Genomic DNA, 12,696 nt, shown 5'->3' on the forward strand with positions numbered 1-12,696 from the left:
CAGCGGGTTATCTGCACTTGTAAGCGACAAACGCTGGCCTTTTCAGTGTAGCACACATGCAGCCACGGACATGTAAGGGCATGACACACCAGTTATTGGCCAATCTCATGTGCCAGAGCCTCACGTGTCCCTCTAGTAAGCCAGACTCGGACCGAGGGGCATGACGGAGTCTCAATCGTTAACGGAATTAAGCTTGCAATGTGTGCATCTGTTCTGTAGCTGGCATGGTTGAGGTTTCACGGGTGAGTCGAATTTAACCGTAGGCTCCACTCCTGGTGGTGCCCTTCTGGACATTTAAGGTTCAGCTTTGCAACCATACTGCCCACGTAAAACAAACACTTTGCCTTCATGAACACTGTTTGGAGGGTCATGACTCGTGGGAATAACGCCGCCCAAGCAGTTAACCTGCTAGAGAGATCCTTCGCTGCTCCCAAGCATGACATCACACTCCCTAGGAGGAAGGTAATGCCACTGTGGTGACCGTACTCTTGGGGGCGACATAAGTGCACTGATGCCCAGCCACTGCTCGATGAATCTGCTGGTACATTGACCCAGACCACTACATTCCCCTCGCACGCTACACGGCCTGAATCTGACCCTGATGAAACTCAGGTTACCCTTCCAATATACAGTTCCATCTTACACTGTGACAAAGAGGAAGCTGCAGATGAAAGTGCAGGTTCGGCCCACCCGCCATCAGACACACCACCGTACTATCAGGCGCCAGCGAGTGGGCCCCCCCTGCTTGCTCAGGATCACAGCACTTGCAAGGTTGAAATACTGTGCAGTGAGATGGAAGATGGGGATGACGAGGAGTCCAGACTAGTACAGGGATTCCCTAGCGAGGAGACTTTTTTGATTGTTTTCAGTGTTGGGACAGCAATTTTTGGGGAGAACTATACTCTGGAGAATGATAGATGGGGCCCACCATACACTGGAACATTCCAAAGGTGGACATCAGACACTGGAGCAGCATTTACAGGGCCCATTATACACTAGAGCACTAGAAATGGGGCCCATTATGTTTGGAGCATTATTTGGGCCCATAAGACAGTGGAGCTTCATCCATGGGGACCAACATATACTGTAGCATTATGTGGAGCTCATCATATACTGTTTCAAACATTATATGGGACCAATGATTCTGTATGGAGAAATAGATGGGCCTCGTCATGAGATGTAAAAAGTGAAGTATTTTTCATTGTACTATACCGCTATTTCTTTGCCGTATCGGAGCATGATGAGTTGTGGTATGTGTTAAAGGGGCGCTCTTTCGCCCAGGGCACATGAAAACCTGGAGCCAGCCCTACCCCCCCACAACTTTAGCCAAATAACCCCCATTTTTCAGTGCGTAACTTGTATTATGAAGTTAATTAAGGTTGACAAGCTTAAGTAAGAAGAATTGATGCTTTTGGCATTCAAATGAGCACTGTAGATGTGTTTCCTGTCCTCCTCTCACTGCTGACTTTTATTCCCCATTGACTTACATTGGGTTTCGTGTTTCGGGACGACCCCGACTTTTCCCTATAATCGGCCGATCTTGCTCGACCCGACTTTTGGAAAAGTCGGGTTTCACGAAACGAAACTCGACCCTAAAAAAACAAAAGTCGCTCAACTCTAGTTATAACATTTTATTATTGGAGCAGAGTGAAATCCGTCACATATTACTCATGTCACTTTTACATCACAAATACTTCTCAGGTTACAGACATATAAGATTATTAGTAATAAGCTGTAATATCAGTGCTATAAAGATACAACAAATCCATGTCCAGTAATATTCTCAGGGCACAGGACACATCCTGCCAATTGCACACATCTCAGTGTTACAGCTGGGGGGCGCCATCCTGTGATTGATGGATAAATGTCTGACATTTTATTACCTCTGTAAGAAACACAACATTATTGGGAATGTGAAATCCCTATAAAGATGGCGCTTATCAGACTGCAGATTACTGCGGGTATGTAGGTGTAAGGGAACCTGCAATGTAATATAAGGCTAATAACATGCAGATATGGGGGTAATCTGCAGGCTAATAGCGCTCTGACACCGTGCGTCCCCCATACTGAGAGTCCCGCTGCCAGGAGGACATGGACGTTATTCCCCCAGGCAGCGTTAGGGTCTCAGTCACTGCTCTGTGCATATGAAATGGGGAAATAACGTTTGTTTCCTTCTCCGATTCCTTCACAGTCTCCATCATCTTCCAATGTTACAGGTCTCCTTTATCACAGAGAAATAAATAGAGAAGAAATCTTTGGTGACAACGATCAAAGGTATGTGTGGAGAAAAAAGGGCACAGACTTTCAGGAAAAGAACTTCTCTCCAACCATGAAGCATGGAGATGGATCAATCATGGTTTGGGGTTGTGTTGCAGGAAATGTCATGGGACAGGTTCACTGTTGGAGGGAAGAATGGATTCAATGAAATGAAACTTCAACAAATTCTTGATGAAATCATAACACATCTGTAAAAATGCTGAAGGTGAAAAGGCGATGACTTCTACAAATGGATAATGATCCTAAACACACGTCATACTCCACAATAGACGACCTCAAAAGGCGAAGCTGAAGGTTTTACAATGGCCCTCACAGTCCCCTGATCTGGACATTATTGAAAAGCTGTGGCAAGACCTCAAAATAGCAGTGGATGCAGAACAACTCAGGAATCTCAGAGAACTGGAAGAATTTTCCTAGGAAGAATGGATGAAAATCCCTCAAACAAGAGCTGAAGGACTCTTATCTGGTTACAAAAAGCATTTACAATCTGTGATACTTTCAAAAGGGGGCGCTACTAGATATTAGCCATAAAATACTCATGGAAAAACAATGCATGCTTAGACTGTAATCTAATAGCAGAACATGCTAAATCGTAATAATCCTACTACCAGACTGTATGTAGAAGGGGATAAATCGCTAATGTATTATCACACCCAAAGACCACGAAAACCGATCCACCATCCCAAATATTTACATACCGTTCAAAAGTAAATTAATTCATAGCTAAATCAGGTACAGGAGAGAAGGGACGGATAAAACATGCATGCCCACACGGGTATTGGTGCACAAACAAGGATCACCAATCCATGTGGTAATAGAAACACTGTCATTTATGGATTTATTGCTTAGAGCTTACACTCTACAGGAGAGAGAGAAGACCCCACTGACCATAAGAGCTTACACTCTACAGGAGAGAGAAAAGACCCCACTGACCATAAGAGCTTACACTCTACAGGAGAGAGAGGACCCTGCTGATCATAAGAGCTTACACTCTACAGGAGAGAGAGAGGACCTCACTGACCATAAGAGCTTTTACTCTAAAGGAGAGAGAGAGAGCACACCGCCGGTGATAAGAGCTTACACTCTATAGGAGCGAGAGAGAGGATCCGTTTACTATAAGAGCTTACAGCCCTGTACCAGGTGTGATAGCCTACCAGATGTCATAGCTGTGGGGCGTTTTTAGAAGGTCCACGTGGACATTCTGCAATACATTATCCCTCTCTTTGATGCTACGGCAGTGCGGGAAATGGTGTCAGGCAAGTTTTTTAAAATTTTTACTGTGAACCATTAATCACATTTAAAAGAGTATGAATTTATGTGAAACTTTGAATATCAGGAAATTGGACTCAAACTCAATCCACTGCGGATCCATCCACTCATCTCAAATATATATGCTTCACCCCTTTCCCACCTTAGGCTAATTTCACATTAGCGTTTATTGCGCAGTGCATCGTGCGCAATACAAATACGTGCAAAAAACGCATCATGAGTTTTTGCATGCGTTTGCGTTTTTTATGCGCATTTGTTCTCTTGGGTTAAAACCAGTGTCTACACATTTATGCCAAAAACGCATGCGCACGAAAATGCAGACGAACGCATGTCCATGCGCGCACCTGCATTCCCGTAGACTGTAATGCGTTATTTTGTCACATTCTGTGCGCCAGCATGCCCATGCGTTTTTTTTACGCCTTTCGGCGGACCCAAAAATGCAACAGGTTGCATCTTGCGTGCCTAGGTGCACACGACGAAAAAATGCATGCGAACGAAAACGCATACGAACGCGTGCAAACGCAAGACCATGCACACGCCATGTTAAACACAGGTGCGCATGATGCATGTGCATGGACGCACATGATGCGCTGCGCAAAAAAACGCTAATGTGAAACCAGCCTTAGATGTATAGGTACTTCCAAGGTCGCCTCCTCTCTGTTGAGGGCTCCGGCGATAAGCCTGCAACTTTTACCCCATATATGCAGGTAAACCACTGTTTGGGTGCATAGCAGAACTCAGAATGGAAGGAGCGCCGTTTGACTTTTCAATGCAAAATTGACTGGAATTGAGATTGGACGCCATGTCGCGTTTGGAGAGCCCCTGATGTGCCAAAACAGTGAAAACCCCCCAATTTTATCTCCAACCCTAACCCCAGCACACCCCTAACCCTAATCCCAACCCTAACACACCCCTAACCATAATCCCAACCCTAACCCTAATCCTTACCCTCAGGCTATGTGCACACGTAGCGGAACTCTTGCGGAAGTTACCGCGAGAATTCCGGATTCCATTCCGCGGGAAAATCACATTTTAAATTCCCGCGATTTTCCTACGGAAAAACTATCGTTTTGCAAGTGTAATTAGCTTGCAGAATGCTAGCGTTTTCCAAGCGATCTGTAGCATCGCTTGGAGAACTGATTGACAGGTTGGTCACACACGTCAAACATAGTGTTTCACGAGTGTGACCAACTTTTTACTACTGATGCTGCCTTTGCAGCATCAGTAGTAAAAGATAGGATGTAAAAAATAATAAAAAAATAAAAAATATTGTTATTCTTACCTTCCGGCGTCCCGTGCAGCCTTCCCGCCTCTCTCCACGCTCCCGGTCCCAGTAATCCTTTGCGAGAATGACCGCGATGGTATCCGTTCTCGTGGGATTGTGACGTCTTGCGGTCATTCGCGATCACGTCGTGCTCTGATGTCATCGCGAATGACTGCAAAGCGTCGCGATCCCGCGAGAACGGACGCCATCGCGGTCATTCTCGCAAAGGATTACTGGGATCGGGAGCGTGGAGAATGGGGGGAAGGCTGCGCGGGACGCCGGAAGGTAAGAATAACAATATTTTTTTATTTTAATTCTGTTTTTCTATTTTTTACAGGGATATGGTACCCAGAGCCTGGAGGACAGTCTCCTCTCCTCCGGACCGTGGGTACCATCCACAAATGTTCTGCTTACTTTTCGCCTGGTGTGCACAGCCACATTCGGAAAGTAAGCAGAACAATGCATTCCTATGGGCGTGGGATCGCCGCGATTCCGCTAAATTAATGATCATGCTGCGTTTTTTACCGTGAAGCGATTCCGTCGTGGGAAAAAACGCAGCATTAGCACAGCGTTGCGGAATCCCATAGGAATGCATGGGATGCTTATTTTTCGCATTTTTGCGGCAAAATCGCGCGTTTAAAACCGCCGCGGAAACGAAAAAAAAAACGCTACGTGTGAACTCAGCCTAAACCTAATCCCAACTGTAACCATAATCCAAACCCTAACCCCAACCCTAACCCTAACTTTAGCCCAACTCACTTTAGCCCAACTCTAACCCTAATGGGAAAATGGAAATAAATACTTTTTTTATAATATTTTTTCCCCTAACTAAGGGGGTGATAAAGAGGGGTTTGATTTACTTTTTTTTTATTTTGATCAGAGTGATCAAAATTAACCAATAGGAAAAAATCTCCTATTGTTACCGGGTGCCGGTGAAAGATCTCGGCGTGCACACTGCGCATGCGTCCATCATTTTCTCCTTGAAGAAGCTGGCAGTCCAGGGGACTTCAAGGGGGCCTGCAGGGACAACAGAGGTACCTGGGGGGTGATCGGGGACCGGAGGACCATATTTCTCTCTCCCCTGATGTGCAGCCGAGACCCCAAAGAAATTCCAACGCTGGGAGGCACTATAACCTTAATCCTCAGCGCGTTGAAAAGCGGCTCTGTGGTTTAAGTACCCTTAACTGTTGCTGTGAAAAGGCATATCAGCAGTTGTTAAGGGATTAAATGTAACATTTATGATTCTCCTCTGCTTGTGCCGATCGCCAGAAGAGCAGGGGAGAATGATGAGAGCCGTGTTCAGATTTTTTTTATTGCAAAAAATAGCTTTTGCATCACCACATTTTGAGAGCTATAATTTTTCCATATTTTGGCCCACAGAGTCATGTGAGGTCTTGTTGTTTGTGGGACAAGTAGACGTTTTTATTGGCATCATTTTCGGGCACATGACATTTTTTGATCACTCTCTATTCTGATTTTTGGGAGACAGAATGAACAAAAACCAGCATTTCATGAATTTTAGGGGGTGCGCTTACACCATTCCGCGTGTAGTACAATTGATAAAGAGGTTTTATTCTTCGGGTCAGTATGATTACAGCAATTCCTCATTTATATCTTTTTTATGCTTTGGCACTTTTATATAATAAAAACAATTTTATACAAAAAATAATTATTTTTGCATCGCTTTATTCTGACAGCTATAACTTTTTTATTTTTTCACTGATGACACTGTATGGCAGCTCATTTTTTGTGGGACAGCAGCAAGCCTCTCTGCCTGTTCCCAAATGCTGTGATTGTGTTCAATCACAGCATTTTGGGGGGTTAAAGTGCCGGGAGCGGTATGTGGTAACATGAAAGGAGACTTCCATAATTACATTTGATCCTGCAAAATTCAGTCCTCATGGGAAAATATTTTATGGTTTTTGGAAAGGAAAAAGGAAAGAAATTGGAAAAATGAAAAATGTCCCAGTCTCCAAGGGGTTAAGAGGTGTCACATAGAGGAGATCCCAGGAATACACATTACACATCAGTAGGGCGAGTGTCTCCTGCATCTCCTCATTCTCCACACAGGTCATTAGGATGGTCACCTAAGGCTCTTTCTAGCCGGGAGGGGATGGATCTGAGGAAACCGTGTTGGAAATCCGGTGTCAGAAACACATAAATGATTGGATTCAGGCAACTGTTCAGACAAGCCAGAATGGTAGTGATGGTGGGTACAGTAAGGAATGTAAAGAGTGCTATGTAATTGGATGTTATGTAATATCCATAATACAATATTATTGGCCAGATGTAATATGGAAACCAGCAGATGAAGAAACATGATATAACAGTGGTGATGATCCTGGAGGATCTCTGAGATCTCTGGGATCTCTTACTTTTTCTAAGTTTGTAGAAAATGGTGACATAAGAGGTGACGATGATGAGAAACGGGATCACACACATTATAATGAATCTGATCCAGTGAATTGTCATATGTAACTCTGGGTTATAAGGAAAAGTGTAATGATAAAATACACACCATTCAGCTAGAGAACCTACATGGTATCTATACACATAATACAGCGCACCGGCCACAGTGACGCTCAGCCCCCAGATGATCGCTGCACTGATTCTCACCAGGCTACGAGATCTATGAACTTTGGCCCAGAATGGCCACATGATGGACACCCAGCGGTCAACGCTCATGGCCGTCAGGAGGAGAACACTGGCGCTCATGTTCACATTAAACAGAAAGATGTTCACTATACAATATGCAGGATGTTGGAGGTCAAAAGAGAAATATGTAGCCCACTCAACAATTCTCAGGGGGAGAGATGAGCAGCACAGGAAGTCGGCGATGGCCAGGTGGAGGAACCACACGGCACTGATTGTGTTCTTCATCCTGAATCCGGCAATCCAGATGACTAATCCATTACCGATAATCCCGAGAGCAAAAACAATGCTGTATAATGGAATGGACATCTTCTGCAGAATGTATTCATAATAATCTATCTCGTCGTATCCGTCAGGTGACCTGAGAAGACAGAATAGGGCAGACATTAGGGGAATGAAGAATTTATCGTTTCATCAGTTTCTCCCTTGTACATGGAGGACGGGGGCTGACATCACAGTGGGATCACAATGTGGAGCGTTTTTTGTTTTTTTTTAATACAAGTTTTTACCTGCATTTCACCTGCAAAGTCTCTGCGACATGAGTCAACAGTGTGATGCAGCAGCAAAAAAGGCAAATGCAATTCTAGGATGTATTAACAGAAGCATACAGTCTAGATCACATGAAGTCATTATTGCCCTCCACTCCTCTTTGGTCAGACCTCATCTGGAATACTGCGTCCAGTTTTGGGCGCCACATTTTAAAAAAGACATCAGCAAACTGGGGCAAGTTCAGAGAAGAGCGACCAGAATGGTGACCGGTCTGCAAACCATGTCCTATGAGGAACGGTTACAGGATTTGGGAATATTTAGCTTGCAAAAAAAGAAGACTGAGAGGAGACTTAATAGCTGTCTGCAAATATCTCAAGGACTGTCACATTGTAGAAGGATCATCTTCTCATTTGAAAAGGGAAAGACTAGAAGCAATGGGATGAAACTGAGTGGGAGGAGACACAGATTAGATATTAGAAAAAACTTTTTGACAGTTAGAGTGATCAATGAGTGGTAGAGGCTGCCAAGAGAGGTGGTGAGTTCTCCTTCAATGGAATGATTTAGTGACTCCTGCTTTGAGCAGGGGTTGGACCAGATGACCCAGGAGGCCCCTTCCAACTCTACCATACTATGATTCCCAAGATCTCCTGCACACAGCTTGGGTTTTGGTCCTCAGTATTTTGTGCAATACCTTGGTTTTTGGTACCTTGGTACCTTGGCGAAGAAAGGTATGGGTCAGACGTCAGATCCTTCAAAGAAAAGGACTTCTACATAGATGACTGTTTGAAGTCCACACCGACAAATGAGGCTGCAATCAGTCTACTAAAAAGGGCTCAAGAAATGCTCACTCAGTCTAACCTAAGGTTACACATGATTTCCTCCAACAGCCAAGAGTTGATGGAAGCCTTTCCCTCTCAAGACTATTCCAGTGATCTAAAGGACCTAGACCTAAGCATCGACTCTCTTCCCATGCAGTGGAGTCTTGGAATGCTTTGGGATCTGAAGACAGATGCCTTCACCTTCCAGATCAGTAAAGACGAGAAACCCTTCACGCGCAGAGGAGTTATCTCTTTTGTGAAGAGTCTATGTGACCCCCTGGGATTCGTAGCTCCAGTGACTATCCAAGGAAAAATGATGCTAAGGCCTGTTTCACACTTGCTTTTTTTTGCAGCGCGTTTTTCCCGCAAAAAAACGCATTGAAAAACGCATACAAAAGCATACAACTGCTGCGTTTTTTTCAAGCATTTTTATGAGCATGCATGAAAAAAACGCAGCGTTTTTATGCGTTTGTATGCGTTTTTAGTGCGTTTTTACCGCGTTTGCGTTTTTTTCCAACATTAGGTGGCCCCTCACACTAACCCAAACCATGACTTTACTAACCCTAACCCTGACCCTAACCCTAACCCTGACCCTAACCCTAACCCTAACCCTAACCCTAACCCTAACCCTGACCCTAACCCTTAACCAAACCATACTTAACCCTGACCCTAACCCTAACCCTGACCCTAACCCTTAACCAAACCATACTTAACCATAACCCTAACCCTGACCCTAACCCTAACCCTAACCCTGACCCTAACCCTTAACCAAACCATACTTAACCCTAACCCTAACCCTGACCCTAACCCTTAACCAAACCATACTTAACCCTGACCCTAACCCTAACCCTAACCCTGACCCTAACCCTTAACCAAACCATACTTAACCCTAACCCTAACACTGACCCTAACCCTAACCCTAACCCTAACCCTGACCCTAACCCTTAACCAAACCATACTTAACCCTAACCCTGACCCTAACCCTAACCCTAACCCTGACCCTAACCCTTAACCAAACCATACTTAACCCTAACCCTGACCCTAAACCCTGACCCTAACCCTAACCCTAACCCTGACCCTAACCCTTAACCAAACCATACTTAACCCTGACCCTAACCCTAACCCTGACCCTAACCCTTAACCAAACCATACTTAACCCTAACCCTAACCCTGACCCTAACCCTAACCCTGACCCTAACCCTTAACCAAACCATACTTAACCCTAACCCTAACCCTAACCCTGACCCTAACCCTTAACCAAACCATACTTAACCCTAACCCTGACCCTAACCCTAACCCTAACCCTGACCCTAACAATAACCCTAAACCCCCTTAACTAACCCTAACTCTAACCCAAATCCCTAAATTCCATGGTTAACAAAAAAAAAACGCATGTGCAAAAAAACGCATACATAAGCATGCCAATGCGCACATATGCGCACCCATAGACTTATATTGAGTGTCTTGCTGTAAAAAAACGCATTGCGCGCGCATGCGTTTTTTTGAGGCAAATCGGACGCACAAAAAATGCAACAAGTTGCATTTTGTGCGCCCGAGCGCATACCGCAAAAAAACGCATGCGCGGTAAAACGCGTACAAACGCATGTGTATGCGCACATAAGCGCATCCCATGCAAAGTATAGGAAAAAAAACCGCATGCGCTATTTAGCGCTAAATTACCGCGAAAAAAAACGCAAATGTGAAACCAGCCTTAGAGACTTCACCCAAGACACGTCTGATTGGAATGATCTACTTCCAGCAGAAAAAGCAGATCTGTGGGCAGAGTGGAGGAGGTCTCTCGAGGCCTTGACTGACCTTTGTGTGAAACAACCGTATGCTCTTGTGCCATCCACAGAAGTCAAGACTAGAGTTGAGCGATACCGTCCGATACTTCAAAGTATCGTATCGGATGGTATCGGCCGATCTTTAAAAAAAGTATCGGTATCGCCGATTCCGATACCGGAAGTCCCATTCAAGTCTATGGGACTTCCGGTATCGGAATAAGAAAAACCCTTTCCTGCCCTTGTACAGCCTCTCTGGGGTCTGTACGGGCCTTTCGGGGGGCTGTGCCGGCCTGCCAGGGGGTCTGTGCAGGCTCCGGTGGTCTGTGCCGGCCTGCCGGTGGTCTGTGCAGGCTCCGGGGGGCTGTGCCGGCCTGCCGGGGGGCTGTGCCGGCCTGCCGGGGGGCTGTGCCGGCCTGCCGGGGGGCTGTGCAGGCTCCGGGGGGCTGTGCCGGCCTGCCGGGGGGCTGTGCCGGCCTGCCGGGGGGCTGTGCAGGCTCCGGGGGGCTGTGCCGGCCTGCCGGGGGGCTGTGCCGGCCTGCCGGGGGGCTGTGCCGGCCTGCCGGTGGTCTGTGCAGGCTCCGGGGGTCTGTGCAGGCATCGTCCGATGGGACTACAAGTCCCATCGGGCGATGCCTGCTACCATGACAGTGATTGACACATTAGCCAATGATGGGACAGTAGTAGTCCCATCATCCGGCTAATGTGTTAAATGTAAAAAAAATAAAAAATTACATGCTACATACATACAACATGCATACTACATACATGCTACATTCATACTACATACTACATACATGCTACATTCATACTACATAAATACTACATGCAACATACATACTACATATATACTACATGCATGCTACATACATACTGCATGCTACATACATACCACATATATACTACATACATACTACATGCATGCTACATGCTACATACATAACACATATATACTACATGCATGCTACATACATACTACATGCTACATACTACATGCATGCTACATACATACTACATGCTACATACTACATATATACTACATGCATGCTACATACATACTACATGCTACATACATACTACATATATACTACATGCATGCTACATACATACTACATGCTACATACTACATGCATGCTACATACATACTACATGCTACATACTACATATATACTACATGCATGCTACATACATACTACATGCTACATACATACTACATATATACTACATGCATGCTACATACATACTACATGCTACATACATACTACATATATACTACATGCATGCTACATACTACATGCTACATACATACTACATATATACTACATTCATACTACATACTACATATATACTACATACATACTACATACATACTACATGCATGCTACATACATACTACATGCATGCTACATACATACTACATGCATACCACATATATACTACATACATACAATACATTCATACAATACATACATAGACATACAGTACATATAACATAGAGTAACATACTTACCAATACTTGTCACATTGTTCCCCGAAGCCATTGTCTTTTCCGGGATAAATATTAACATAACAAACCACAAAAATACTCACCCACGATCCGAAGCAGTCCACGAGTGTGTCCCACGACGATCTTGGGTAGAGAACTGCAGCATCAGATGATGCTGCCGTTCTCTACGGGCTGCAGGAATCCAATGACGGAAGGTAGGTATCCTTCCGCACTGTATTCCTCCGCCACTTAAAAAAAAAAAAGTCCCTAGTCTCACTTTATGCCATTGCTGTGTGGGAAATTCCCACACAGCAATGGCATAAAGTGAGACTAGGGACTTTTTTTTTTTAAGTGGCGGAGGAATACAGTGCGGAAGGATACCTACCTTCCGTCATTGGATTCCTGCAGCCCGTAGAGAACGGCAGCATCATCTGATGCTGCAGTTCTCTACCCAAGATCGTCGTGGGACACACTCGTGGACTGCTTCGGATCGTGGGTGAGTATTTTTGTGGTTTGTTATGTTAATATTTATCCCGGAAAAGATAATGGCTTCGGGGAACAATGTGACAAGTATTGGTAAGTATGTTACTCTATGTTATATGTACTGTATGTCTATGTATGTATTGTATGAATGTATTGTATGTATGTAGTATATATGTG

General features: G+C 44.8%; 1 protein-coding gene across 1 annotated transcript; it reads right to left on the reverse strand.

The window, feature by feature from the left end:
* Positions 1 to 6,865: 6,865 nt before the first annotated feature.
* On the reverse strand, positions 6,866 to 7,771 carry LOC141052965 (C3a anaphylatoxin chemotactic receptor-like). The gene has a single exon (XM_073550297.1). It carries the CDS (start codon positions 7,769 to 7,771, stop codon positions 6,866 to 6,868), a length of 906 nt encoding a protein of 301 aa, XP_073406398.1.
* Positions 7,772 to 12,696: the final 4,925 nt, after the last annotated feature.

The sequence above is a fragment of the Dendrobates tinctorius genome, unplaced genomic scaffold (genome assembly GCF_039654945.1).
Source record: "Dendrobates tinctorius isolate UK_male_01 unplaced genomic scaffold, ASM3965494v1 ptg000164l, whole genome shotgun sequence".
Taxonomy (NCBI): Eukaryota; Metazoa; Chordata; class Amphibia; order Anura; family Dendrobatidae; genus Dendrobates; species Dendrobates tinctorius.